Source organism: Myiozetetes cayanensis, unplaced genomic scaffold (assembly GCF_022539395.1).
Source record: "Myiozetetes cayanensis isolate MyiCay16 unplaced genomic scaffold, myiCay2020 scf16, whole genome shotgun sequence".
Lineage (NCBI taxonomy): Eukaryota > Metazoa > Chordata > Aves > Passeriformes > Tyrannidae > Myiozetetes > Myiozetetes cayanensis.
The window spans coordinates 17,014,986-17,042,545 of record NW_026087270.1 but is presented as its reverse complement, the minus strand read 5'-3'; the positions used below and the strand labels follow the sequence as shown (position 1 = coordinate 17,042,545).

Here is a 27,560-nt window from a genome sequence, read left to right as displayed (position 1 = left end):
GCCCGGTGCTGCCCCTGGTGTCCCAGTGTCCTGTTATCCCAGTGTCCTGTTATCCCAGTACCCTGATGTTCTGCTATCCCAGTGTTGTGGTATCCTGTTATCCCAGTATGCCATTATTCCAGTGTCCCTGTGTCCTGTTATCCTGCTATCCCTGTGTCCCTTTATCCCATTGTCCCTATATCCTGCTATCCCACTATCCCTGTATCCCTCTATCTCATTATCCCACTATCCTGTTATCCCTCTGTCCCGTTACCCCTCTATCCCTGTATCCCGCTATCCTGCTATCCCATTATCCCTCTATCCCTGTATCCCACTATCCTGCTATCCTGTTACCCCTCTATCCCTCTATCCCGCTATACCTGTATCCCACTATCCTGTTATCCCTCTATCCCGTTATCCCACTATCCCTGTATCCCTGTATCCCATTATCCCTGTATCCCCCCATCCCTCTATCCCGTTATCCCACTATCCCTGTATCCCTCTGTCCCTGTATCCCTGTATCCCTGCACCCCTCCATCCCCCATCCCTGTATCCCGTTATCCCTCTATCCCTGTACCCCTGTTATCCCTGTATCCCTCCATCCCTGTATCCCTGTATCCCTCTATCCCCCTATCCCTGTACCCCTCCATCCCTGTATCCCTGTATCCCTGTATCCCTGTTATCCCTGTATCCCTGTACCCCTGTTATCCCTCTATCCCTGTATCCCTCCATCCCTGTATCCCTGTATCCCTGTATCCCTGTTATCCCTGTATCCCTGTTATCCCTGTATCCCTGTACCCCTCCATCCCCCACCCCTCTCCCCTGTCCCGGTGCCCGGCGGGTGTTCCGGGGCTGGGGCGCCCCCTGGCGTTGGCGGGCGGCGGGCTCGGCGGGTATAAAAGGCGGCTGCGGGAGGCGACGGGACCGGGAGCGGCGGGATCGGCAGCGGGATCGGCAGCGGGATGGCCGGCCCGCAGCAGGCCCCGCACCTCCACCTGGCCGAGCTCACCGCCTCCCAGTTCCTCGACGTCTGGCGGCACTTCGACGCGGACGGTCAGTGCCGGGGCTCGGGGGACACCTCGCCCCCCAAAAAAACCGGCGGGGAGGGCACCGGGCTGAGCATCCCCGGGGGAGCGGGGCGGGAGAGTGGGGTGGGGGGCCGGTGGAGAGTCTCTGGACATCCCGGAGGAGAGGATAGAGCCTCCACCGCCGCAGCCCGGGGATAACGGAGAGCCCCCGGAGTGACGGAGAGCTCCCGGGATAGTGAGACCTCAGGATGGAGAATCTCCGGGGTGATGGAGAGCCCCCGGGGCTCAGCCCCGTCCGTGGAAGCTCCGGGATCGGGAAGGCGATCGCTCCCCCAGGACCTCCCCGTCGGGAAAGGACGGGGAGCCCCAGACCGGACCCCACCGGGAGCCCCCAGCCCATGGGACGCTGAGCCCGGAGTGCCCCGGGGTTCCTTGGCACGTCCCGCGGGTGCCCTGAGAGCCGGGGTTCGCTCTGCTCTCACCTCTGGGTGCTGCTCTGGGGGTCCTGCCCTTTCCGGGGTGCCCCCTCCCTGCCCAGTGCCCACCCCCGGCCACCTCTACCCCCGCGCCTCGGAGGTGACCCATCCTTGGCACCGGAGAGAGGGGGGCAGCGGGGCCCACCCTTGCCAGGGGCGACAGAGGGGGTGTCCCACTCCCGGAGCGGGCTGAGCAACGATCGCTCCGTGTCTGGAGTGCTCGGTCCCTCCCCGCCCGCTCCCCAGCCCCCAAAACCTCTGCCCAGGGATGTTGTGGCAAACGACCGTGCCCACTACGGGGATGTCACCTTCCCACGGAATCACAGCTGGGCAGGACACCCCTGTTCCCACCACTGCCAGCCCCAGAAAGGGGGGCGGGATGCAAAAAGCAGCATCATTTGATGGGAAAATGAGTTTCTTTCAGCGCTGCAGTGCTGTGAAGGAGGCTCAGCCCGCTGGGAAGAGCAGCCCAAGGGAAGGCTCCTGCCCTTCGCTGGGTCTCCTGATCCTGCAGAGAGGTTTGGGGACCAAAACCCTCCTGGGAACTGCGTCACGCAGCCTCCCCTGCTGTGCTGCTGGAGCTGGAGCTCAGCGTGCTCCGCCTGCACCGGCAGGGTCTCCCCTGCAGCCCCGGGGACACGGGCACGAGTCCCTGCCACCGCTGGAGCTGGCACCGGAGCAGCCACCAAGGGGCTGGGAAGGTGGCACCCCACAGCTCGTGGGGTGGGTGTCCAGCACCCCACAGCTCGTGGGGTGGGTGTCCAGCTGCCTCCCTGCAGCGCCCTTGGATGTGCTTGCTCTGTCATCTCCAGGACACAGCGGCGGGCACGGATCCAGCTTGGCCCACGGCCCCCGGGCAGGGCAAGGCTCTGGGGCTGCGGCTGTGCCCAGGAGAGGAGGCACTCGGAGCAGGGAAGAAGGTGGCCTTGGCAAGGACGATGCTCGGCCGCACCAAGTGGGAGCTCCAACGTGCCCAGCAGTTTCCCTGTGCCGATGGAGGGACGGGGGGTTCGCTCCCCGGTGGATGGGATTACTTCAGCCAAGCTCATCCCTGCACTCAAACCCCTCCGATGGGGCTTCCATCTCTTGAACTGCTTCCCCTCGAGGCTCCTCATGCCCCAGAGATGTCCCCTTGGATGTCTTTGAGGTCCCCTCTTTGCCAGCACAGCCGCCCCGAGGCTCTGAGGTGCAGCCACATGGATGGGCCGCGGCTCTCGGCTCTCCGGAGGGGATTTTCCATGACACTCCACACCCCGCTGCTCCGTGGACATGGATCAGACTTGTCCAAGCTGCTGCTTGGAGGAAGCCAAGTTATTTGCCATGGCTTTTCCTGGCCCGATTCTCTTTCCCAGCTCAAAAAACTTTTGCTGATTTCTTTTTTTTTCCCAAGTGAATCCAGAGCAGCTTGGGGTTCTCCCGAGCCCGCAAAAGCAAAGCCCCTGGGAAGAGCAGTGGAATGCCAAGCACCTCAGCAGCTCACACCAGCACTCCAAAGCCACCTGAGCCCCTCATCCCCTCCTAGGAAGGATGCTGCTGATCCATCGAGTTGTGCTCACCCAAGAGGAGGGTCCCCTGGGACTTCCCCTGTGCTGTCCCCACCCCCCAAAGCCACCAAGGGCCAGTGCCATGGGAGCTGTGTGATGGCTGGGCCCCAGCTGAGCCATCCTGCCAACGAGCATCCCACAGGCAGAGCAGGGCTGTGGATACCCCAGGCTCTGGAGGAACCACATCTCAGCACAGATGTCAGCTGCGAGGGGCACAGGGAACACAGGACAGGGACCTTTTGGAGCTCCCAGGTGGGAGAGATCAGCACTGGGCTGACCCCTTCCCTTCCTGCTGATCCTGCTGATCCTGCTGGAGCTGATCCTGTGTCCAGGGGCAGGAGGGGATGCTGTGCCTTGTCTCTGCTCCCCATTTGCCCTCATGGCCCCCACAGTGTGTTGAGAAGAGCCAGTCCTGGGTTGGGAGATGCTCGGACAGGATGGTTGGGGAGGTTGATTTAAACCACCCGGTTGAAGACTCAGATACAGAAAATACAGCAAAGACCAAGATGGACCAAGTCCCCAGTGCCCTGCAAGTGGGTGCAGGGGACAAGTCCAGGGCTATGTGTCCAACCTGGGCCAATTTGGGCACTGCCAGTTTATGTAACACTCAGTGTCAACATTGGCTGGTGTTTCTTTGCTGCCACGGTCGCCTTGGAGCTGCAGAGGGAACAAACACCGTGTCCCCTGGGAGCATCCATCCCTCTCCTCCTGCCCTCCAGCACTGGGGAATTCTTATTGCATTTTTTTTCTCTTCCCCAGGAAATGGCTACATCGAAGGCAAAGAGCTGGAAAACTTCTTCCAGGAGCTGGAAAGTGCGAGGAAAGGGGCGGGCGTGGTAAGGGCGTCTTCTGGTTTTGCTGCCTCTTTCCCCTGTTCCCCTCCTACCCAAAGATTCAGACTCATTCCAGCCCCATCTCCTTTGGGAATGGCACTGATGAGTGGGATCAGGGCTCCTCTGGGAGGGAAGGAGGTGGAAAAGCTCCCATCTCCTCTCTCCTTGCTGGCAGGACTCGAAGAAGGACAACTTGGCTGACAAGATGAAGGAGTTCATGCACAAGTACGACAAAAACGCCGACGGCAAAATCGAGATGGCAGAGGTGAGTGGTGCTGGACCTGACCTTCCCCTGGGGCGCTCGTGTTCCCCCCCAGTGTTCATGTTTGCCCCTGGTGCTTGTGTTCCTTCCCTGATGCTTGTGTTCCCCACAGCTGGCCCAGATCCTGCCCACCGAGGAGAATTTCCTGCTGTGTTTCCGCCAGCACGTGGGCTCCAGCTCCGAGTTCATGGAGGTGAGCGGGACAGGCTGGGCTGGGGCTCCCTGTGGGATTCCATCCTCAGGGCCCAGCTCCACTGTGGAAAAACAACTGGGAGCTGGAATTGCCCAAACCTCCCCCAGTGTCCCCCAAACTCCTGGTGTTCACTCAGGACGGGGAGGCAGTGCCAGTCTTGGGGGAGAGTGGGGTGTGGTGAGTTTTCCCGGTCCTCAGCACGATGGGGCACCTCTCAGGACAGCCAGCTGCCTCATCCCACCCTCTGGGCGAGGATTTGGGGCTGTTCTGTAAATTCCCCCTCATGGTTGGTCCACAGTACCCAAGGAATGTGCCTGTGTGTGTTGTGGAACCCAACACTGCTCTGGGCCACCCCCCAGCCTCCCCATGGCCTTGCACGGGGTGAACCCGTGCAGGTGGGAGGGAAATTGTGAGTGGGGAACAGAACACGGCTGGGGTGGAGGGGAATGTGCAGCATCCTGGGGAGTGGGGGAGCCTGTGCTTGGAAAATAAACCCCAGGTGAAGGCAGTGGCTGAAATAAGAGCACCCTGTGGCACGAGGTGGGGGATGAGCTGGCACTGTTGTTTAATTGGGGGGTGCAGTTAAATGGCATTAAATATTAAAGCCTGGCCTTGCACACTGCCACGAGGACAACGGTGCTTGAACTCTGGGCTGAACAAAAGCAGCCGGCCCCGAGGGACAGCACGTGGCACCTGTGAGGAGGGAGCTGTGAGATCACCCCTCTCCATTGGAGGGGGGGAATACGCTCCCAGAGGGGGTTCTGGGGGCACACAGGTGTCAGGGGGGTGAGGGACACGAGCCCACGCTCAGGGTGCTGTGGTCCCTCGGCAGGCCTGGCGCAGGTACGACACCGACCGCAGCGGGTACATCGAGGCCAACGAGCTCAAGGTGGGCTGCGGGCACCGGGGTGGGCTGAGCTGGGTGCTCGCCAGTGGGATGTTCCCGCTGGGTGAGCTGGGGATGGGGACAGCCAGCACAGCCCTCTCCTGGCAGGGGTTCCTGTCGGACCTGCTGAAGAAGGCGAACCGGCCCTACGATGAGCCCAAGCTGCAGGAGTACACACAGACCATCGTGAGTGGGGCCTGGGGGACCCTTCCCACCACCACCCCGTGGCAGGGTGGGACACAGGGGGAGACAGTGCATGACCAAGTGCCTCTCCTGTCCCGACAGCTGCGGATGTTCGACATGAACGGTGACGGAAAGCTGGGCCTGTCCGAGATGTCCCGGTAAGGTCAGGGGCGGTGAGAAGGGAGCAGTGGGGAAGGAAAGACACACCTGAAATGCCATGTGTCTAGGGAGAGTTCTGCTCCAGCTTCCAAGGAAAACTGCTTTCCTCTTTAATTTGCGAGCAAAGAGCCCCTGTGGTTTAGTAAGTGTGTTTTCCTGGCTGCTTCCCGCTCCTCCCCGCCCTTCTTGTTTTTCAGACTTTTGCCCGTGCAAGAAAACTTCCTTCTGAAGTTTCAGGTAAAATAATGACGATGATAATATTAATAATCACCCATTCCCACTGCTTGCACCTCCATCCCCTCCCTCACACCCTCTGCTGTCCCTTTGCCACTTGCCAGGGGATGAAGTTGTCCTCGGAGGAGTTCAATGCCATCTTCGCCTTCTACGACAAGGTAGGGACACAGCTCCCAGGAGAGGGCCCCAAAGAAATAGAACCTAGAATAAAAAATATCCCCAATATCACGTGTTTTTGGGTGGGTCAGTTCCCTGCTCTGGTTTGGGGTGTTGGGTTCAGCCCTGGGTGAGAGGCTGCACCCGTGCCCGAGGGGGAACTGTGGGGTTTGTGCCCTTCCTGCTGCTGACGCCTCTCCCTCGTTACCCAGGACGGAAACGGCTTCATTGACGAGAACGAGCTGGATGCGCTTTTGAAAGACCTCTATGAGAAGAATAAGAAAGTAAGTAGAGAGGACAGAGCCTGGCTGCCACCCCCCAGAGCCTCCCAGTTCCTCCTCCCCTCTCCCAGCATCTCCCACCCCGCTGTGTCCGTGGGAACGGGGGAGATGCTGCTCCAGGTGCTGACCCCACATCCTCACGGGAAGCTGCACTGGAGCTGGGAGGGGGGGTGTGATCCCAACCTAGGGGTGATCCCCACCCTCACTGCTGCCCCCCTGCCTCGCAGGAGATGAACATCCAGCAGCTCACCAACTACAGGAAGAGCATCATGAACCTGTCTGACGGGGGCAAACTCTACCGCAAGGAACTGGAGCTGGTGCTCTGCAACGAGCCCCCCGTGTAGGAAACCCCCCCAAAACACACACCCTGCGCTCCTCCTCCCCCAAAGCAAGCACAACAGGGGAGCCCCCATCACTGCAGTGCTTCCCCACCAGCTCCTGGGTTTGCTGTAGGTCGCTAAAATCCCATTTTGGGGGGGAAAACTCCTTTTTTTTTTTTTTTATTTTGTTTTTTTTTTATTTTACCCATCTGTCTGGTTTGTTTAATTGTATGTTTTGGTTTGGTTTGGTTTTTTTGGGGGAGGGTGTTGGTTTTGTTCCTTTGGTCTCTTCTTGTGTTTTTATCATTTACCAAAGAACAGTTTACTAATAAATTCAAGTACTGCTAGACTGGAGCCCCTGTTTCTCCATCCCATGGTGGGCTGGGGGGGTGGCAGGGGCAGGGGGCACCCACACACACACTCTGGTCCCAGTGGGGATGTGGCTTCTGGGTGGGGGAGGGAGATGGAGCTTTTGGGAAAGCCCCTGTGGAGTGGAAGGGTGTTGGGAAATCTCTGGGGAGCAGAGAGCAGGCAGCCTGGGGGCACTCATGTCCCGGGCCAGCACATCCCAGAACCTCCCAGTACCTCCAAATACCTCCCAGTTCCCCCTCCCAGACCCTGCCACACCCTCTGGGCCATCCCAAGGATTGTTTTCCCCACTCCCAGTTTTGGAAACCAGTCCCAGGGTGACGACGCTGGTGGGGTCTCAGTGCCACCTTTCCCACCAGTGCGTGCAGGGGACACCCCAGTTTCCAAACCCCCCTTCCCAGTGCCCTGACACCAGGGTGGGTGCTGGGAACGTGCACGAGGTGCTGGGAATGTGTACGAGGTTCTGGTCTCAACACTGAGCCCCCCAGGGCTGGGGGTGGGAATGGGGACAGGGAAGGGGGGGAACTGGGAGGGGCAGCCCCTGTGCTGTTCAGTACAGCCCAGTACAGCCCAGTTCAGCCCTGCACAGGCCAGTACGGCCCAATACAATCCTGAACAACCCTGTACAGCTCTGTAGGGCCGAGCACAGCCCTTTATGGCCCTGCAGAGTTCATTACGGTGTGTCACAGCACAGCCCAGCGCGACCCAACACTGCCCTGGACAGACCTGTCCGGCTCCATATGGAGCTGAACTGTTCTCTACGGCTCACGCACAGTGCTGTGCAGCCCTGTGCGGTGCAGTGCTGCCCTGTATGTCCCAGTACAGCCCAGTACAGCCCAGTACAGCCCCGCACATCCCGCACACCCCGCTCCGGCCGGCGGTTGCAATGAGGCTTCTCGGCCGCCAGGGGGCAGCGCCCAGCGGTGGGCGGCGCATGCGCGGGGCGGGGCGGGGCGCTGGGCCGGCGCTCGCAGCGTGAGGTGTGAGGGGTGAGCCGCTGCCGCCATGGCGCTCCTGCACAGCCGCCGGCTCCTCGCCGCCCCGCGCCTCGCCGCCGCCGCCCACCGCGCCAGGTGAGGGCCGAGGGGCGGCTCGGCCCCCGGGGCTGTTGGCGGAGGGGGTTCCCTCGCCGCGGGGAGCGCGTCCCCCCAGCGAGGCCCGCGGGTGACGCCGCGCTGGGCGAAGGGGGTTGCCGGGGGGACGGACCGCGCGCGGATTGGCTGGGAAAGGGGGGGTTCCCGCCTTGCGATTGGCTGGGGAGGGGGGCTCCGGCGCTCTGATTGGCTGGGGAGGGGGGCTCCGGCGCTCTGATTGGCTGCGGCGCGGTCCGGCGACCCCCGCCTGCCCTTGAGGCGCCGCCGTGGAGGCCGCGTGGGCCCCGGGGAGCCCCGGGGGGAAAGGGGGGGCTGCGCCCCAAGTAACGGGGCTGGGTGAGCTCTGTGCCCCGAGCAGCGGTGCTGGGGTGTTGCTGGGCACGGGCGATGTGGTGGATGAGAGGCCGGGCACGCGCCGGCCGTGTGCGCTCGCAGCCGGGAAACCGACTGTGCGTGTGTGTCCTGCTCTGCTGAGCCCCCCCTGCAGCGCCGTGGGCAGCTCTGGGACATGGACCTGTCGGAGCCACTCCAGGGGAGGCCACAAACATGATCAGGGGGCTGGAGCACCTTTCCTAGGAGGGAAGTTGGGGTTGTGCAGCCTGGAGAAGGGAAGGCTCTGGGCTCACCTAATTTTGGCCTTCCAGCACCTAAAGGGGCTCTAAGAGAGCTGGAGAGGGAGTTTTGACAAGGGCATGGGTGACAGGATGAGGGGGGATGGCTTTAAATGGACAGAGTGCAAGGCTAGGTTGGATATTAGGAGGAAATTCTTCACTATGGGTTGCCCAGAGAAATTCTGGCTGCCCCATCCCTAAAAGTGTTCAAGGCCAGGTTGGATGGGGCTTGGAGCAACCTGGTCCGTTGGAAGGGGTTGGATGAGGTTATCTCTGAGGTCCTTTGTGACCCAAACCTTTCAGGATCCCGTGTGTTGTGCAGTGGGGATGTGGTGACCCCGTGGAATGTGAGTGGTGCTGGCTGTGCTAGAGCTGTGCCCTCAGGGCACAAACCCTGGTTGGGAGGGTGTTTGTGTGTGGCCAGTCCTGCACTGGCAGCTTGGACTGCTCTGTTCTGCTCAGCAGAGTTGGATAAAAGGGTAAAGGGTGGAACAGAGCTGTGCAGAGAGCCCAGAACAGCTCCACAAAGCACAGCTGACCTGAGAGCACAGGGCTGGGAGCACCACTTTAAAAAGTTTCCAGCTCATGTCAGAGCAGGAAAGCAGTGGGTTTTTTTTTTAAATCCCCATTCCAGCAGATAAAGAGGACTGTTAAATATTGATTAATGCTTGTGAGATGAATGCTCCCCGTCCCTGCCCTTCTGAGGCAGCTTCTGGCTCTTCTCAGAAGGGATGGAAGAGCAGCTATCCAGAGCTTGTGTTTTGTGCCCACGGGCTGGCTGGGAAGGCCTGTGGAAGGTATGGAGCCCCCTGGCATCAGCAAACTGTAAATTACCGAGTTGAAATGAGGTCACCCAAGAGACACAGCCCATCCCTCTGGGAAGTAAAGAGCCTTGTGCACAGCCCCCCGTTATTCCTGCTGGGGAATAGTGCCTTGTTATGCACCAAGGAATGCCAAGCAGTGATTAGCAGTTTGTGTTTCCTTATCTTCAGCGACAGAACTGGTGGTACTCCCATTGCTGAGTGTGCTGCTTCTGAAATCAGGACAGAGATGAGGAGATAGGAAATGGTTAAAAGGGGCTCCCTTTGGGCACACAAATGCTAATTAAGGTGATAACTCAGTCTGCTGCTCTGATGTATCACAAGACAGCTATTTAAAAGCTTTTCTTGGGGGGGAAGCTTCCTGCTGCTCCCTGTGGTGAGGGATGTTTAGGCTTGGAAGGCCTTGTAGTAGCCAGCAGCCTGTTGGCATTGTTGGTGTGTAAATATTTGCTTTAGCTGCGGTATCCTGACAGCCTTTGGCCCCTCTGCTCTGCCCTGGCTTGCAGAGCTGCTGGGGGGGGCTTTGGCAGAGGTTCTGAGATCCAGGATCTGATGTATCTGTGCCTCAGGGAACGTGGGCTGGCCACTCACTCCACAGTGGAAAGCTCCACTGGGCCTGTAAACACTCACTCTCCAGGCTTGGCTCGGGTCCTTGAGCTCCTCCCAGGTCTGTGCCACGAGTTCCACGCAGGTTTTTGAAAGGCACTGCTGTTTTATGCACTTCTGGGTGCAGTTTCCCCCTCTCTGTCCCAGTGCACTTGCAGCTGTGCATTAAACTGGTTCAGAAGACCAGCCTGGCTGAAGAGAACAAGACAACAAGATACCAGCTTTGATGAGCATCCATCCTGGGACTGCCTTCTGTGTTGAAGTCCTGTAGCTGGAGAAGGATTTGCTTTGGCTTCCACTGATTATTCCCTCAGGTAGCTCAGTCCCAGCCTAAATTTACCTCTGGTTGGTTTTCCTCCCTGAGATACCTCTGGCCTGGCAGAGATGAGCAGTTTATAGCTTTGGCCTTTATTCAAGACCAATATTCTTCTAATTGCTCCAGGTGAAATATGGGGCAGTGCAGGGACAACAGCAGTGATGTGGGGTTTCAGTGTGGAGGGGGTTGTGGTGATCCCTGGTAGACTTTTTGTCCCAAACTGTTTTGGGAAAGATTTACCTCTCTGATCTCTTTGGGACAACTCAGCCTGGACTCTTTTCTCCTGTCTCCCTGCGAGCTCACCACCCTGGAAACAGCTTTGGCCTTCATCTGGAAACCTTCAGGCTGAGAACAAGAAAATCGGTCCTAAACCTACCCTTTGGGTGCCTTAAGCCGACAGGAAAACCGGCTCAGAACTAAAGCACTTAACTCTCTGGAGTGCTGCAGCTTAGGTAAATGCCCCCAGGATCAGCATTAATTGCAGCATTTTAGAGCCCAGTGACCTGCTTAAGACTTCACAGGATCTGGACCTAAATACCCCAAACACTGTAAGCTGCTTGGGGAAAAGCCCAGCAGGAAGAAGGTGCCATCTCCACCTCCAAAGCAGCAGCTCTTTAAAGCACATGGCCAAGGCTCCTGCAGCCCTCCGTACCAAAAGAATCCTAAACCAGCTAAACTGCAGAGGGACAAACTCTTGCACAGTGTTTCCCTCTTCCCTTGCCCCTCCATTTGGCAGGAAGGCACTGGAGAGGTTTTTCCAGAGCAGCATTGCTTGCTGCCTGAACCTGCAGCAGGATTTTGCCCCGACTGCCCCCTTGACGTGTTGTGCTCAGGTTGATTCCCCAGGTCCCTCCCTCCCCGCTGGCTGCAGCCCCTGTCCCTCTCTGGAGGGTGTGTGTTGTTGGCACGACTGACTCATCCCCCTTTCCAAGCTGATCCTATACTTAAGGTAATTAAGATCGGGTAGGTCTAAAAACATTAAGGACATCTTCCATTTTTAAACTACCTGAGGTGGCTCTGCCTCCTACGTGTTTACTGCCCTTTTTTTCCACAGACCCTACAGAGAGAAGAAACAGAGGTTTGTTTATGTGGAAATACTGTGCTGATGGGAAGAGCAGTTTATCTGAAGAGGGGAAAAGATGTTTGGGGCTCCATGAGATTCAATCTACAGACACGGGACAGTGCAAAGTATGTTTAAACTGGGTCTCAGTGGACCTAAAACAGGGACAGAGTGGAAAGATGATTTTGTGAGTAGTTCTGATCATGTTAGAGCTTCCTCAACCTGCCTGGCCCTGCTGCCACCGATCTGTACCTGCTCACAGAGTCTGCACCCAGCACTCAGCAGGAGGTCTGGCTGTCCCTGAGTTGGCTCCAGGCTGCCTGGGGCAGAATCCAGCCCCAGGACAGCATTCCCCAAGTTAGGAAAGGTTGTTATCTTCAGGTGAGGTGGCCTTTTGTGGGCTGCAGAGTGTGGTAAAGCTGGTGTGTCTCCCTGGCTTTGTGTTTCTCCTTCGGCAATCACGAGTCCTGCCCCAGAGGAGATAAACCCAATCTACCCTTTGTTCCCCACTGAGCTCTGGGACCTGGGTGGGCACTGGTGTGGATGCTCAGAGCTGGGTGGAGTTGCCTTTGGGAGGGGGCTGTGACAGCCACAGCCTCTGCCAGGCAGGTTACAAACCACCACACCGCTGCTCCTGCACTGTCTGCAGAGCCTGGACGTGGCACTGGGCAGGGGCTGTGGCCAAAGGAAATAACAGGTTTCTTTTTATAGCCTGGTCTCCTCTGCCCTTGACATTAAGAGAGCCTCTCCATCTTCAGGGTGTGCTGCCAGCAGGGCAGGGGCAGGTGGTTTGTTGTGCTGGGGGAGCGGGGCACAAAGCTCCTCCTGACACAGGGGGGGTTTGTGCTCGACAGCAGGAGAAGGGACTTGTCACACTGGGAAGAAAATGTGTTCTCTCATTTCCAGGAAGGCAGCATTTGGCTACAAAAACTGAGGCAGAGTTTGTAGGGCAGGAAATAGAAATATCTCTATTAGGCCAGCCAATGTTGTGGAAATGGTAGATTGGTTTTCACCCATTGGAGCCCCTCTGGGAGTTTGGAAGAGGCTCCATACTCAAGTTTTGTGCAACTGCCTGGCTCTGGCCAAGGTTCCCTGGGAGGTGCTAACCTCTGCAATCCCACCTGTGGGCTCTGGACACTTGTCCAGAGCGTAAGAGTTCAAGGTTTCTGTTTCCTGCACTCTTTGTGGTGTCAGCAGGAAAAGCAAACAGGGCCATTTCGACACGGCGATGGCTGGCAGGGAGTCAGGCATCTTCAGCCACAGTGAACTGAGGCTCCCTGTCCATTCTGCAACGTAAAATGCACTGCCAGATCACGGAGCATGGAGGAGTTGGTTCGTTTTTTTCCCCCCTGGATAATTCTATTAACACTACTTGTACCTTTCTCAGTGGTTTGAAGCCAGGATTCCCCCGAGGGTTTCTCTCCAGCCATGTTGGTTCCAGCTCTGCCCGGCTCTCCAGGCTGATTCTCAGCTGCTGCTTTTTCCCTTTCAGCTCATGGTGGTCCCACGTGGAGATGGGTCCCCCCGACCCCATCCTGGGGGTGACAGAAGCTTTCAAGCGCGACACCAACTCCAAGAAGATGAACCTGGGGGTGGGGGCGTACCGGGATGACAACGGGAAGCCCTACGTGCTGAACTGCGTCCGCAAGGTGAGCCAGCTCTCAGGAAGGGGGAAGGTTCCTGAACAGGGCTTGTCTGTTGGTCCTTAAAGCAAGCTTTGCCGCTAACAGAGTGGGAAATGTTCCTGGATGTCTCCTGTAGCAGGACTAATGATTTTGAGGCACGACAGAGCCCTTAGGTAGTAGGGGACAAAACAGGAAATACATGTCCTGTTCCCATTCGTGTAACTCTTAACTAATTGCTGGCTTGCACAACTCCTCCAGTGCACCTGTCCTTTCAACTTCAAGGAACATCAGTAGGCTGATGATGTTCCCTGGGCCACCCAAGATGGGAGGAAAGAGCTGACATTGTCCCCTTAATGGATTAGTCTTTGAGCCGATGTTAGCAGTTTCTCCATAAGCCAGTCTAAAACTCCAGCCCAGGGAGCTGGGTGTGGACATTGCCCTGAGGGGATTATGGGGTCTTTCAGGGCTGTCAGGGTAGATAGAAATAGGCTGTTAAATATTTGGCAGCTGACACACACACTGATTGGCTGATCTCCTTGGTGCTGGGGGGAGTTGTCCATGTGTCTCACCAGTGGGGGGTTTAAAATCATCCTTTGCCCTCCCTGCCCCCGTGTCCTGGGTCACAACCAGGGAGCCTTGATGGTGTTGCAGGGACAGTTTCCTGGCAGTGTGTGAGTGCTGCCAGGCTGTGTCCCACTCTCAGCACAATGAGGCCCCGCAAAAGCCTTGCTACCCTACCTGTTTTGGGAATGTCACCCATGCAGAGATAGTACCTGTCTTTTGGTGACACTCAGACTCACCCTCCTGCACAACACTTCCTGCTTGGGCAGAGAAATGGATGTCCTTGTGCAGCACCACTGACTGGTGGTGGGCTGGAAGTGGTGCTGGGTGTCCTGGCTCTGCTGAGCTGGCACTGGCACCCACTGAGGGCTCTGGTGGCCACTGGGCACCACATCCCCTGGTAAAACAGGTTTTCATCTGAGGTGTTCACTGCTGCCCCTTGCTTGGATTGAGCCCTGAACAGAAACTCCTGGGAACCAAATTCTGCCCCTTTTGAGCAAGCAAAAAGTGCAGAGAAGTGCCCTCAAGCTGCCCACTGTCCCCTCCACGGGGACACCTCCCCCGCTGAACGTGTGTCCTCTCTTGCAGGCGGAGGCCATGATAGCATCCAAGAAGATGGACAAGGAGTACCTGCCCATTGGGGGGCTGGCAGATTTCACCCGGGCATCTGCAGAGCTGGCCCTGGGGGAAAACAGCGAGGTTATCAAGAGTGGCCGGGTAAGGAGGGGCTGGGACATGGGGAGGGTGGGAGTGCTGATGGCTCTGAGACAGCTCTGCCCAAGGAGGGGATTTAACCTTGCCAGGGCACCCAACTCCCTGCTCTGCAACTGGAGCTGCTGCTGAGCCTTGCAGGCCCTCCATCCCTTATCCCTGTTTGGGTGTGCCTCTGCTGGTGCTGATATAGGGATCGTAAGGTGGCTGCTCACACTCTGCTGTCTCCTTCCTCCCTTGCAGTTCGTCACTGTGCAGGGCATTTCTGGCACTGGATCCCTGCGGATTGGAGCCAACTTTTTGGTGAGTCCTTGGCCAGTGAGGGAAGAAGGAGAGGGCATATTTTGACCAGAGCTGAACCTTTAGGGTTTTCTAACTGCTTGAATCTATTTGAACACTCTGTCTTTTCTCTTGACCAGCAACGGTTCTTCAAGCCTAGCCGTGATGTTTATCTCCCCAAGCCGTCCTGGGGCAATCACACCCCCATTTTCCGGGATGCTGGCATGCAACTTCAGGCTTACCGTTACTACGACCCCAAGACGTGTAGCCTTGACTTCTCTGGAGCCATGGATGACATTTCTGTGAGTTGCCTGCCGTGCCTGGAAGCAAGGGAGGTGATCTGGGGAGATGGACGATGATGTTACTTTACCCTAAATATGATCCCACGTGAAGCTGTGTCAGGGAAGGTTTAGGCTGGGTATTAGGAAGAGGTTCTTCACCCAGAGAGTGGTTGGGGCACTGGAACAGGCTCCCCAGAGAAGTAGTTGTGGCACCAAGCCTGCCAGAGTTCAAGGAGCGTTTGGACAACTTGTGCAGATGGTGGGATTCTTGGGGTTGTCCTGTGCAGGGCCAGGAGTTGGGCTCAGTGATCCTTGTGGTGGGTCCTTTCCCACTCAGGATATTGTATCGTTCTGTGATGCTTGAAGACTCTAAATCAAGTCTGGAACCCTTGCAGAGCTCATCTCAGCTGTCTAGGGCATGAGTCTCATCTCAGCTGCTGAGGAGAGTGCTCAGATACCGTTAATAATTCATTCTCTGTAACACTTTCCACAGAAAATTCCAGAGAAGAGCATCATCCTCCTGCATGCCTGCGCTCACAACCCCACCGGGGTGGATCCCCGGCAGGAGCAGTGGAAGGAGTTGGCAGCTACAGTGAAGGTGAGCGGTGTCCCAGGGTACTGTGCCATTCCTGGGAAAACCACACCTCTGGCCTTTCATGGGTGGCACCTGGTCTTCCCTTGGCTAAAGGTTATTCCCTTCCCTGAAGCCAGGATGGGTGTCATGTTCCTGACAGGAGCCAGACAAATGCACCCATCAGGCTTCTCTAACTGACCATCAGACTTTCTGCTGGCTCCTTCCCAGGAAGCTGGGACAGGGATACCTGAAAGGAGAGCAGGGTTGAAAGAGCGATCTGTGATCGCTGGAGCGGAGCTCCCAGTGCTGGTGTATTCAAAATGCTGGAAGATCTTCCATGTGCCTGGTGTGTCCTCACAGGCTTCAGCTGGAAACAGAGAGGGACAGGTTCTACCCTCTCCTCTCTGCTGCTCCCTCAGGCTGTAACCAGTGAAATTTGGCTTGGGATGCCTTAGTAGTGTCCTGAGAACTGGTAGATATCAAAGTGGCCTCTGTGGCCCCCAGAAAGCTGTGGGTCTCCTGACTGAAGGGCAGTGTGGCTGGGTTATCTGCCTGGAGGCACTGGAAGGGCCTGCCTAGAGACTTCCCAGGTGGTTTTCCTGGAAACTGATAACACAGAAGACACCCAAATTGAATATTTTATTACTGCTGAAGCCGCTTGTGCCTCCTGTTCCAGACTGCACATCCCATAAATGCACTGGAGGGTTTTGAGCTGCTGTTTTGACGTGTGCTGGGCAGCTGCAGGTTTTGGGGCTGCTTCCCCTGTGGCAAAGGAAGGGGGGTGGCTCTCCTTTTGGAGGGGTGCTCAGCTCCCCTGACACTCTCTCCCCTCTGTACTGGCAGAAACGAAACCTCCTGGTGTACTTCGACATGGCCTACCAGGGCTTTGCCAGCGGGGACATCAACCGGGACGCCTGGGCCGTGCGGCACTTCATCGACCAGGGCATCAACATCATCCTGTCGCAGTCCTTCGCCAAGAACATGGGGCTCTACGGTGAGCAGGGCAGGGGGCCTGGGCGTGCTTTCACCCAGCCCCTGGGGTTTAGTGCCAGTGTCTCCCTGCTGCCTGTGCTCATCCTGCTGTACTGGGCGGGGATGACCTGCTGGGAGCTGGTGGAGACCCTTCTAGAGATCCACTAAAGCTGGGTGGCACTGGGTGTCACAGTGTAAGAAGGATAGAGAGCTTTTAGAGAGCATCCAGAGGGCAAAGGGTCTAGAGGGGAAGCCATACAAGGAGCAGCTGAGGGCACTGGGCTTGTTTAGCCTAGAGGAGACTGAGGGCAGAGCTCATCCCAGGCTGCAGCTTCTCACAAGGGGCAGCACTGATCTGTGCTCTCTGTGACCAGTGACAGGACCCGAGGGAACGGCTGGAGCTGTGCCAGGAGAGGTTTAGATTGGATATTAGGAAAAAAGGTCTTTACTCAGAGGGTGGTTGGGCACTGGAATGGGGTCCAGCAGTCACAGCACCAAGCCTGACAGAGTTTGAGTGTTTGGACAGTGCTGTCAGGTGTGATTGTTGGTGTTCTGTGCAGGGGCAGGAGCTGGACTCGATGATCCCTGTGGTGGGTCCCTTCCAACTCGGAGTATTCTCTGCTTGTCTTTCAGGAGAGCGTGCTGGCGCCTTCACAGTGATCTGCAAAGATGCAGAGGAAGCCAAGAGGGTCGAGTCCCAGCTGAAGATCCTCATCCGTCCCATGTACTCCAACCCACCCATGAACGGAGCCCGCATTGCCTCCACGATCCTCAACACCCCTGACCTACGGAAGGAGTGGTAAGAAGGGACCTCTAATGCTCGTGACAGTGAGGTGTGAGTCTCTCTGTGGCAGCCCTGTGCTGTCCTTGCTGTCTGCTGCTGTCACAGGCAGCTCTTTAGCCTCAGGAACAGTCAGAACCATGTCCCACCCTTTTCCTCTGGAGAGATCCCTGCTCATGTCCTGGCATCAGCAGGTATTGGTCTAGCTTGATACAAACAAGTTTTCCTTGTGTTACCAAGGCAGAAAACACTGTGAAGGAGGGATAAAGCTCCCCTGGGATTAAGGGCTGCAGGAGCTGCCTGTCCAAGGAGCACAAAAGTCTGACTGAAACGTTGTAGCCACGTAGTGTCTCTCACGTGGGGGAAATGGAAGCATAAGCCCCCTGGGAATAAGACCCAGGAATGTAACCCTGGTGCCCTAAGCCTGTCTCCTGGCATCAGCCTGTGCTGTTCTCCCAGGTCCTCAGTGCTGGGTCCCTCCCAGCAGCTGGCCTGGCAGAACAAAGGCTGGCAGTGTGCTGTGGCCTCGCTGGGGGCTGTGTTATTTGGCAGCCTGATGCTTGTGCCTGAGCCAGGGCCCAGCAGAGATGTCTCCTAGCTGTGCTGCCTTGGAGCAGGGCCTGTCTGCCTGCCCTGGTTTATCTTTACCTGGGTTTGGGCAGGGCTGCCATGAGGATCCTACTGACCTGTGGCTTCCAGACATGAGAAATGCCTACACTGGTAGTAGTGTCCTACACTCTGAAACAAATACATAGCAGTCAGCTTCAGGTATCAGGAGATAGAAGCAGCTCCCCAGCTGGAGCTACACCTTCATGCCCCCTGGTCTTTGCTCATCTGCATCCCCATATGAGGCCTCTCAGGTGGAGAGGTTGACTGCCAGGAGCTGGGGTGGGAAGAGCAGTGTTGGTGCGTTCCAGCCCTGCTCTGAGCGGTTCCTTGGTTGGCTCCTCAGGCTGGTGGAGGTGAAGGGCATGGCTGACCGGATCATCAGCATGCGGAACCAGCTGGTGTCCAACCTCAAGAAGGAGGGATCCTCCCACAACTGGCAGCACATCACTGACCAGATCGGCATGTTCTGCTTCACAGGGCTGAAGCCTGAGCAGGTAAATGCAATTCCTGTGGTCTCAAAGTGTCCTTTGCGTCCTTACCAGTAAGTTTTGGACTGCAGGTGCCAAGCTGGGTAAATCTGCACTCTGCTGACAGAGCAGAGGTTGGCCTGTGGTTAACTCTGCTCTTTCACTCCAGGTGGAGCGGCTGATGAAGGAGTTCTCCATCTACATGACAAAGGATGGACGCATCTCTGTGGCAGGAGTTTCATCAGGCAACGTAGGTTACCTGGCTCATGCCATCCATCAAGTCACAAAGTAAAGACAAAGGTGTGCCCTGGAGCTGGTGGCTTTCCCTTCCCCACCAGTCAAAGATGGGGAGGGAAAAGAAACAAGCAGAATACTTCCAACCACAGCACTTGAAGCCGCCGCTGAATGTATCTTGTAGATGAGTTGTTGTAGAAGCCTAGTCAAATCCTCCCTGCCTTGTGGAGCAGGGACATCATTGCTGGCTCCTGCTCGTCACAGCTGCTGTTCCCTGCTGTCCATCCTTCCTCCATCAGCCCCAGCACCCTTCTGCGCCGGAGGAAGCAAATGCTCAGCCCTGCCATCCTCCCGGCGTAGGCACCAAAGGCTTTCCCACACTCGTTTGTCCATGAGGAGGCTTTGGGAGCCTGTTGGCTGCTTGCCCAAGGGGCAGCGGGCAGGGAGCCGGGTGGGCTGAGTGGGAGGGCTGCTCCGACCTCCTCAGCCGGTCCCTGCTGCCAGCAGGCTCCATCCTCCTCCATCCTCCCAGCCTGGGGCTGGGCAGCACCAAAGCTGTCCTCTGACAACCAGCTCTGAGGACTTCTGACTACCAAACTCTGCTCCATCGTTGGCTTCGCTCTTTCCATCTGGGACTCTCGTTTCAGGTGTAATTCACAGTGGCGTCGGTGCGTGGGGCAGTGCCCTCTGCTAAACCTGCCTGGTTCTCCTGACTTCACTCTTGTGCCCTGAGGGAAAACCATTTCTCATTTCCCCCCCCAGTAGGAACTGCCTCTGAAAATGCTCTCTGGTGCTCTCTGCCTCACCCCATTCCTGCCCTAAGCCCAGCAGTCCAGCCCTGTTCCTCCAGTAGCCCTCCCTTCAGTCTGTGTGTGTGTCCTTAAGCCAAGAGGTTGGTCCTGCTGTGTCCCCCCTCACGTGGGGGTGCCCCTCTCATCTGCTCTGTTCAACCACATTTCTGGTGACACCAGAAAACAGAAAAGCTCCTGAGGGAAGTGTGAGAGCAGAACTGAGTGTCCCTGAGGTCCTGTGACTCACTGGACTCTGATTTTTAATCCAAATAAACTGGTGCATGGCTATGCTGAGCTGGGGACTTCATCCTGTCATTGTGCAGCTGGATCCTGTCCCTTCCATGCACCAAACAATCCCTTTTAGGGACTTGCCAGCACCCGGGGTCTTGTGTGGCCAGTGAAACCCTGATCTGAGAGAATCCCACAGGGAGAGAGGGCAGTTCCCACCCATGTGCCACAACAAACACCATGGGGTGTGCGAGCTGAGGTCCCAGGTGGGAGTTGGTATCATGGAGCTGAGATTGAAGCCTACAGGGTTGAATGTAGGTGTTGCTGGGGAGAGGACAAGTTCCCAAAGACTTCCTACCTTGGGACATGGGGCTAACCCCTGCCACCGGAGCACGACGGGTTTTTCCTTGTGGCAGCCCAGGGTGCCTCCCAAGGCAGACCTGGGGTCATTACCTCTGAGTCTACATGAGCTTTCTCCATCCGCTGGCACCTCTCCCCTCTGCAGCCATACCAGGGTATTTAGCAGAGCAGTCCTCATTTCTCATTCCTGCCCAGGGCAGCCGTGTGCCCCTGGGAGCTGGCAAGGACCGCTCTGGGCACCTCTCCCGGTCTGGTGCACGTTGTTGCACTGCTGGCAGGCTGGAGCCTCCCGCCGCTCCCTGACAGAGGGTTTGCACTTCCACGCCGCTTGTTTACTGGCGCGGTGCCCGCAGCCGCTGCTTGCTGCCCTTTGTGCAATAACCCGCTTTCCGCGCTGCCGCCGCCGTGGGTGCTGCCCGCGGCGCTGCGGGTTCCTGTGCTGTGGTCCCCGGTTCTGCGTGGCTCCGGAGCTGCCTCCTCCTCCTGCCCTTTTCCTCTACCTGGGGATCTGTCTCCTGCCCGTTTCCCTGTACAATAAAAGCACCCTGGAGCACAGCCCTGTGTGTCGCCCTGTCCTTGCCGCGGCTCCTGCCCGAAGGGGGAGCCCCTCGGAGATGCTCCCCGGGCTGCGGGGCCGGACTACAACCCCCGGCGTGCAGCGGGCAGGGCGGAGCCGCCGCCGCGCTGCCGCCAGCGAGCCCGGCCGGGGCTGGCACCGGCACCGGGGCCGAGCGGAGCGCCCGGTGAGTGGGGCCGGGCTGCGGGGCTGTGGGGCTGGGGGACACGCGGGGAGCCCGGCTGGGGCAGCGCCGCGTCCCCCGGGGCGTCCCCTGCGAGCGGGGGGGTGGCCGTCACCGGCTCCGGGCCTTGCTTTTCGGGGCGGGGGGCGCCGCCGGGGCCCACGCGGGGCCGCGGGGCTGTCGAGTCACCCTCGGAGACGCGCCTGCTCTCGGGCTCTGTGGTTGTCAGAGTATGGCGGCGTTGCCAGGGGGGGAAAAGGACCCTTCGGTATCGTCCCCCGGCCCTGAGAGAAGCATCGACCCCCTGCAGCATCCTCGGCCGGGTGGGAGCTGCAGCCCACGCGGACCCACCGGCCTGTCCCCTCCCCGCTCCTGCCCACGGGCAAGAGGGCAGCCCTTCCTCGCCTTCCCCAGAAATCTTTGAAGAGGATTCATAGCACAAGCACAGGGTTTAAATAGCCCAGAAGCAAAGGGTGGGCTGGGAAGATGAGTCTCTGTAGATAGGGTCTATGGAAACAAAAAAAAAAAGAAAAAAGAAGATGTTTTCCTTGAGAAGAGATTTCCCGTGGCCGTGTAGCTCCCTGCAAAGCCCTGACAGGTTGTGAGGGTTGATTTCCTCCAGCTTGGAGGCACTGGGATGAGATCTGGGCTGTCCAACCCCAAAAAGCTGCGATGCTGGAAACACCAGATCTTCAGGTCCCAAAGCTTCTGAGACTGTGCCGGTGATCACCCTGGGCGGGCACTGGAAGGGGCCAGTCCTACTTTTCCCGGTGACACGGTGTTCCTGCTGCACATGTGGGTCATTCCTGTTGAGCTCAGCCTTGCCCTTTACCCAGGAGCACGTGCTCAGTGGCTCTTGCAGAGCTTGCAGGAATTGGGGTTGGAAATCAGGAAGCTGTGACGCTGGCTGGGTCTCGTGCCCACAGAAAGGCGAGTCCTGCTGGGAGGCTGCAGCGCCCCAGCCCCAGAGCTGGGACAGAGCTGGGGCTCAGTCCCCCATCTGGCAGCAGCAGTGTCCTCTCCCAGGATCTGGGGGACGAGAGGTGAGTTCTCCTGCTGTGTCTCTGCTGGAGTGAGGACACCTGTGTGCTGTGATTCCCCCTAACTGAGACCCAGGGAACTCGTTTCCCCTGTGCCTCCACCCAGGTTGTCCCTTGTTAAGGTGATTTAATTAACACTTAACCATGTCCTTCTTCATCCCCTTCTAGGAGCAGGGAAGTGCTTGAGCCCCGAGTTGCTGCATCCCAGCCTGCCTGTTTGCTGCCCTCCCTGCCTGATGGAGCCAGTGCTGGCAGAGGACCCTCCCCGAGGTGACGGGCTGAGCCTGCTGCAGGACCACTAGTGGGACGTGGACAGTGGCACGTGGCACCCCGGGAAGGACGATGGCTCAGGGCACCGGGAGCATCAACAGCGACTACAAGGACTGGGAGTGGAGCGACGATGCCGGGGAGCGGGCCAGGCTCCTGCAGAGCCCCAGCGTTGAGACGCTGCCCAAGAGCGCGGAGAGCCACGGGAACGGGCCGGGAGCCACGTCGGCCCTGGGAGCCGTGTTCATCGTGGTCAATGCCGCCCTGGGCGCTGGGCTGCTCAACTTCCCCGCTGCCTTCAGCATGGCCGGAGGCGTGGCTGCCGGCGTCACCCTGCAGATGGTGAGGGCTGGGGAAGGGAAAGTCTCCTGAAGTCTCCTGTCCCATCCTGGGAGGGGGCATGGGAGGGATCCCCAGAAAGGGCTCAGGGAGGACCAGGCTCCTGGCAAGAAGCTCTGTTGGGTGAGGCGCACCAGAGTGCTCAGTGTGTTCAGGGTGGCTGCCCAGGGTGGCTTTGGGGACGGTGTCATGTTGTTGCCTCAGTGTCCCCTCCCTGTCTCTTCCCCGCCCCAGTGCATGTTGATCTTCATCATCGGCGGTCTGGTCATCCTGGCGTACTGCTCTCAGGCCAGCAACGAGCGCACCTACCAGGAGGTTGTGTGGGCTGTCTGTGGGAAGGTGCCCGGTGTGCTGTGCGAGGTGGCCATCGCCGTCTACACCTTCGGCACCTGCATCGCCTTCCTCATCATCATCGGAGACCAGGAGGACAAGAGTGAGTGTGTCCCACAGAGCAACCAGGCGCTGTCCCTTCAGCTGGAAGGGACAACCTGACTGCCCTGGCTGTTCCCACAGTCATTGCTGCTCTGGTGAAGGAGCCCGAGGAAGCCGGGAGCGGCCACTGGTACACAGACCGCAAGTTCACCATCAGCATCACCGCCTTCCTCCTCATCCTGCCCCTCTCCATTCCCAAGGAGATCGGCTTCCAAAAATATGCCAGGTGGGTAGGGAGGGCCCTCCAGGGCTGGGATTCAGGGTAGGCCAGCCAGAACCCACCTAAGCACACAGAGTGGGGAGGCAGAGCACCGATGGTCTCCTGTCCCCTCTCGCAGCTCCCTCAGCGTGATCGGCACCTGGTACGTCACGGCCGTCATTATCATCAAGTACATCTGGCCTGACAAGGAGCTGGTGCCTGTGGAGATCCCCACCAGGTGAGAGGCGGTGACACAAGCTGATGGTGCCACCTCAGCACTGCAGAGCCCGGCAGGGGTGCAGGAGCAAGGGCTGCAAAGGGTGGGGACAGATCTTTCATGAGGCTCACCCCTGGACCTGGGGTGAGTGCCAGGTCCCACTCACCCCATGCAGTGGCATCATCCTGGGTGGGGGGTGCAATAACAGCAGGCACTGAGCACTCCCAGCTCATCCTCCCCTGGGCACTGGGTGGGGGGCTCTGGGGGCCCTGGTCTGACTGGTGGGTGTTTCTCTCCCACCAGCCCCTCCACCTGGACAGCTGTCTTCAATGCCATGCCCACCATCTGCTTTGGGTTCCAGGTAAGGCCCTGAGCCTGGCACTCCCCTTCCACGCCACTGCTGCTTGGGTGGGGGATCAGTGTGATCCAGGGATGCTCCCCTGGGTGATTGGCTAAAACCCTCCCCACGTGCTCACTGCACAGCTTTGGGAGGGGGCTGAAGCCTTGTTAACCTCTCACCACCTCTGGATGGAGGCGGATCCATTTTCCCCCAGCTGGGAAGGCCAGGGAAGCCTGTCCCGCCACTTTTTCTTCCCCAGTGACAAACCTGGGGAGAACAGGATATCAGAACAAGCCTGGGATATCAGCATGGCTCAGCCCATCGTGTGTCCCTGCTCTCTGTGTCTGGCAGTGCCACATGAGCAGCGTGCCCGTGTTTAACAGCATGAAGCAGCCGGAGGTGAAGACCTGGGGGGCAGTGGTGACAGTAGCCATGGTGATCGCTCTCTTTGTCTACACAGGCACTGGTGAGTGAGGGGATAGCACGTGGGTGTGGCACAGTCCTGGGAAAGGCTGTGAATTCCCCTCTGGTCAGCAAGGGACAGAGCGGGAAGGGAGGGGAGTCCATCTAGCCCCCTCTGCAACATGTCCTGTGCCATGTCCATCCAAGTCTGATGCTTCAAACCCAAGTGCAGGAGACTTTTCCCTGTCCCCTGCTCACTGCTCCCTTCCTGGCAGGTGTCTGTGGCTTCCTAACCTTCGGAGCTGGGGTGGACCAGGACGTGTTGATGTCCTACCCCTCCAACGACATCCCTGTTGCCCTGGCCCGGGCCTTCATCATCCTCTGCGTGCTGACATCCTACCCCATCCTGCACTTCTGCGGCCGGTGAGCACCGGGAGGAGGCAGGGGCTGCTGTGGGCAGGAGGGGCAGCCCAGGGAAACCCCCCCTGCCCTGGCTCTGTGCCCGCAGGGCTGTCTTGGAGGGGCTCTGGCTCCGCTACACCGGGGTGACCGTGGAAGAGGACGTGGTCCGGGAGCGGAGGCGGCGCCTGCTGCAGACCATCAGCTGGTTCCTGCTGACCCTCCTGCTGGCTCTCTTCATCCCCGACATCGGCAAAGTCATCTCCGTCATCGGGGGCTTGGCCGCCTGCTTCATCTTCGTCTTCCCAGGTGGGGCGTCCTGGCGTGCTCAGGGGCTGCCAGAGCTCTCTTGGCCTTGTGTCTGGAGGAGGGAGGGAGCAGGATGGTGACACGGGAATCGGGAGGGAGCAGGATGGAGACACGGGAATCGGGAGCTTTTTAGAGAAGGACAAAAATGTGGCATGAGGTCGGTTGGCAGCTCAACTCTTCAGACTGGACTCTGCTCTGTAACTGGAGTGTGGCTCCCTGACTCGTGGGGTGTGTGCTCAGGCCCCAGGGGACAGTCCTCATCTGGGTCTAAATGTGCCTCCCCTGCCTTTCAGGGCTCTGTCTGATTCAAGCCAAGCTCTCCGAGATCCAAGAAACCAGGGCACTCAGGTAACTGAAATGTGCCTTCCCTCTCCCCTGTGGATATTGGGGTGAAGGTCGCCTCTAAAATGTGCCCTGTCCTCCTGCCTCCACAGCTGGTGGGCCCAGGTCAGCTATGGGGTGTTCATGGTCACCCTGGGAGCCTTCATCTTCGGACAGACCACTGCCAACGCCATCTTCCTGGACCTCACTGCCTGACTGCTGCAGGCTGGACTGCACTGCTGCTGCTCAGGGGACCCACATTCCCCCTAGGACCAAAGGGAAGCGGGAAGGAAACGTGTTGGCATGTTGGGAAGATCCAAGAGAGCGCTGTAACTCGGGGCTCGGCTGGACGAGCCCTGTGGTGGTTGGTATCTCATTGTCTTAAGGCACCAGGCAGTCAGGTTTCTCTCAGCCCTGGCTCCCTGGTGAAGCCAGAGCAACACTACCAGGGCAGGGCAAGCCCTTTGTGCCCCTCAGGGTGGACGTCGCTCTGCCAGGCATCACTAAGGGCTGGTGGTTGGGGTTTGTGAAGCCGTGCTGCTCTCATCCCTCTCCACCACCCCCGTGCCCGTGGAGCTCCTCTCCACAGCTCAAACTCCTCCTTCTCCCAACTTTGGAGGGAGAAAAAGTGTTTTGCATAAAGGGAACTTAGTAATCATGTTTACCAGACAGGGGGACACCCCTGTACTCATCTTCTGTGTCAGTGTTGGGTTTGAACTCTGCTTTCCTGTGGCTCAGCTCACTGGTCTCCTGTCCTCCCTCTGCCTTCCTGTTACAAAGGGGAACTGTTGCCCTGATTTTTTTTTGGGGGGGAGAGGGAGGATCAGGATGACCCTGGGGTAGGGACACACCAGTGCAGTGCTTTCCCTGCCAGAAGTTGATCACTCGGTAGAGAAGTTGCAGTGACTGCATCGAGCTACTGAAGACACTACACTCTTCTCTGAATTTCCTATCCTGTTCTTCCAGGGAATGGGACTGGGCCAGGTGGAGGTTTTAAGGGATGCTTTGGAGATAAAGCAGTCAGTATTAATCTGTTTTATGTTGTCCCCTCGGTCATTTACACTCCCTGTGGTTGGTGTTGTTCTGGGCTGTCCCTCTGCTGCCCATCTGGATGATGGTGTCACTCCTGCTTTTGCTGGGTTAAGGAGCTCCCCCAGCTGCACATTTGGTTGGGGGAGTTAAACCTCGACAGCAAACGGCTCTGGGTATGTCTTTGGGTTTCTTTTGTCCTCGTTTGGCTTCTAAAACCCTGGGAGAGGGAGGAATTCACGTGTCCCTGTTGCTGCAGCCGTGAGGAGGGTCCAGCCTGGCTTTGTGCAAAACCTGGCCCTGCATCTTTCTGGGAGCAGCCCGGGCTGTCCTGGTGGGAAGCCCAGTGAGCCAAGGAATGTGCTCCTGTACTTCCCTCAGGGCTCTCTCCCAACCAGAGGCTTGACAGCACTTGGGTGCTTCCCACATGGAAACTTTTGGTTTTTTCCTTACCAACACTTGCTGTGTGTAAATGGGGATCTCCCCATCTCTGCTCGGGACGGGACAGGGAGATCCAGAGGGAGGAGCAGGAAGAAAAGCCCCAAGCACAGCAGGAATGTCTGAGGAACGCTGTGAGGGCAGGGGTCCTTCCTGCCTGTCCCAGGGGACCTCCAGCCCCCCGTGCCCTCAACTTCTGCCCTCCAGTGCTGTCCCCCCGACACGGGGAGGGGTTTGGTACCTGCTGGGTCCTGTGGCCCTGGCTTTTCCAACGGTGTGCTGGGCACGAGGAGGTCGCACATGTTGGGCTGTCACGCGTGGCTGAGGGCAGGGCCGGTCCGGAGGTGCTGCGGCCCTTCCTGTTTGCCTTTACTGTTCCCCTGACTGTTTACAAACACCGGCCTTTTAACGCGTGTTTTATGACGTGCAGGACGCGGAGGGGCTTGGGCTCAATAAAAGTGAAGTTGTGGTGCGTGTGCCGGGCCAGCACGAGGTGGTTTCTGTGGGAGAGGGACCCTCACCCCGGGGTGTCCTCGCACCCAGGGCCGGGGAAGGCGCTGTGGGTACCCCGGGGCTGCCAGGCTGGTGTGGGGCGGCCGAGACGGGCGGGAAGGGGCTGAGGGGATTTTCGTCTCGGGGATGGAGCCAGGAGGGTGCAAACGAAAGGGAGGATTTCGGCAGAGGGGCCAAAGGAGCCCTGGAGCGCCCGAGGGCGCTGTGAGGGACCGGACACCGCCATGTCGCGGGTGGGGGGGGGGCAGCGCCTGGGCCGTACCACAGCGGCGAGAGGGGGGGAGCCCTCCCGGGGCCGTACCACAGCGGCGGGAGGGGAGGAGCCGCGCCTGTGCCGTACCACCGCCGGACATGGGGGGGGGAAATAACGCTCCCCTCCACCCCCCCGCGGTGCCTCCGCGCGCCCTTCGGCACCGCCGCCACTTCCCGTTCCCGCCCCGCCCCCGCGCGCTCATTGGGCGGCCCCGCCAGCGCGGGTGGGCCGCGGGCGCGCACGCGCGGGGCGGGAAGGGCCAACCCGCTCCTCCCTTTAGCGGAGCGCTGATTGGCCCAGAGCAGAGGAAGGACCCCCCGCGCGCTCGCGGCCAACGGCGCGCGGCGCTGGCCCCGCGTGGAACGCCCCCCTCGGAGGTCTCTCCGCGCTGATTGGCCGCTCCCCGCGCGGCCCCACGCTCCGATTGGGCGAGCCCCG

At 58.7% G+C, this 27,560-nt stretch overlaps 4 protein-coding genes across 5 annotated transcripts; all 4 read left to right on the top strand.

Annotated features, from left to right (window-relative positions):
* The first annotated feature begins 895 nt into the window (after positions 1-895).
* On the top strand, positions 896-6,881 carry CALB2 (calbindin 2). The gene is made up of 11 exons (XM_050311531.1): positions 896-1,032; positions 3,787-3,863; positions 4,036-4,125; positions 4,235-4,315; positions 5,148-5,204; positions 5,310-5,387; positions 5,487-5,542; positions 5,741-5,780; positions 5,882-5,935; positions 6,146-6,217; positions 6,442-6,881. Exons 1-11 carry the CDS (start codon positions 942-944, stop codon positions 6,556-6,558), a joined length of 813 nt encoding a protein of 270 aa, XP_050167488.1. The 5' UTR covers positions 896-941; the 3' UTR covers positions 6,559-6,881.
* Positions 1,680-3,780, top strand: LOC126637960 (uncharacterized). Its single transcript, XM_050311530.1, has 2 exons — positions 1,680-2,236; positions 2,296-3,780. The coding sequence occupies exon 2, from the start codon at positions 2,422-2,424 to the stop codon at positions 3,484-3,486; it is 1,065 nt and encodes a 354-aa protein (XP_050167487.1). The 5' UTR covers positions 1,680-2,236; positions 2,296-2,421; the 3' UTR covers positions 3,487-3,780.
* Positions 6,882-7,828: 947 nt separating the features above from the next.
* On the top strand, positions 7,829-19,590 carry GOT2 (glutamic-oxaloacetic transaminase 2). The gene is made up of 10 exons (XM_050311679.1): positions 7,829-7,976; positions 12,904-13,060; positions 14,186-14,314; positions 14,552-14,611; positions 14,728-14,889; positions 15,362-15,466; positions 16,286-16,436; positions 17,048-17,213; positions 18,148-18,298; positions 18,441-19,590. The coding sequence occupies exons 1-10, from the start codon at positions 7,909-7,911 to the stop codon at positions 18,561-18,563; spliced, it is 1,272 nt and encodes a 423-aa protein (XP_050167636.1). The 5' UTR covers positions 7,829-7,908; the 3' UTR covers positions 18,564-19,590.
* Positions 19,591-20,493: 903 nt separating this feature from the next.
* On the top strand, positions 20,494-25,925 carry SLC38A7 (solute carrier family 38 member 7). 2 transcript variants are annotated; one of them, XM_050311677.1, is made up of 11 exons: positions 20,494-20,627; positions 21,833-22,273; positions 22,505-22,703; positions 22,784-22,928; positions 23,041-23,139; positions 23,422-23,479; positions 23,810-23,924; positions 24,136-24,283; positions 24,369-24,568; positions 24,862-24,916; positions 25,003-25,925. In XM_050311677.1, the coding sequence occupies exons 2-11, from the start codon at positions 22,007-22,009 to the stop codon at positions 25,103-25,105; spliced, it is 1,389 nt and encodes a 462-aa protein (XP_050167634.1). In that variant the 5' UTR covers positions 20,494-20,627; positions 21,833-22,006; the 3' UTR covers positions 25,106-25,925. The 2 variants fall into 2 exon arrangements, with proteins under 2 accessions (XP_050167634.1, XP_050167633.1); XM_050311676.1 differs by lacking the exon at positions 20,494-20,627 and adding an exon at positions 20,869-21,667.
* The last annotated feature ends 1,635 nt before the right edge of the window (positions 25,926-27,560 follow it).

Coding starts and splice junctions, on each gene's coding strand:
- SLC38A7 (XM_050311677.1), top strand. CDS start 22,007: ATGGCTCAGGGCACCGGGAGCATCAACAGCGACTACAAGGACTGGGAG. Junction 22,274..22,504: donor CCGGCGTCACCCTGCAGATG/GTGAGGGCTGGG, acceptor TCCCCGCCCCAG/TGCATGTTGATCTTCATCAT. Junction 23,480..23,809: donor CCATCTGCTTTGGGTTCCAG/GTAAGGCCCTGA, acceptor TGTGTCTGGCAG/TGCCACATGAGCAGCGTGCC.
- LOC126637960 (XM_050311530.1), top strand. CDS start 2,422: ATGCTCGGCCGCACCAAGTGGGAGCTCCAACGTGCCCAGCAGTTTCCC.
- CALB2 (XM_050311531.1), top strand. CDS start 942: ATGGCCGGCCCGCAGCAGGCCCCGCACCTCCACCTGGCCGAGCTCACC. Junction 4,316..5,147: donor CCAGCTCCGAGTTCATGGAG/GTGAGCGGGACA, acceptor GTCCCTCGGCAG/GCCTGGCGCAGGTACGACAC. Junction 6,218..6,441: donor TCTATGAGAAGAATAAGAAA/GTAAGTAGAGAG, acceptor CCTGCCTCGCAG/GAGATGAACATCCAGCAGCT.
- GOT2 (XM_050311679.1), top strand. CDS start 7,909: ATGGCGCTCCTGCACAGCCGCCGGCTCCTCGCCGCCCCGCGCCTCGCC. Junction 17,214..18,147: donor CCTGACCTACGGAAGGAGTG/GTAAGAAGGGAC, acceptor TTGGCTCCTCAG/GCTGGTGGAGGTGAAGGGCA. Junction 18,299..18,440: donor CAGGGCTGAAGCCTGAGCAG/GTAAATGCAATT, acceptor CTTTCACTCCAG/GTGGAGCGGCTGATGAAGGA.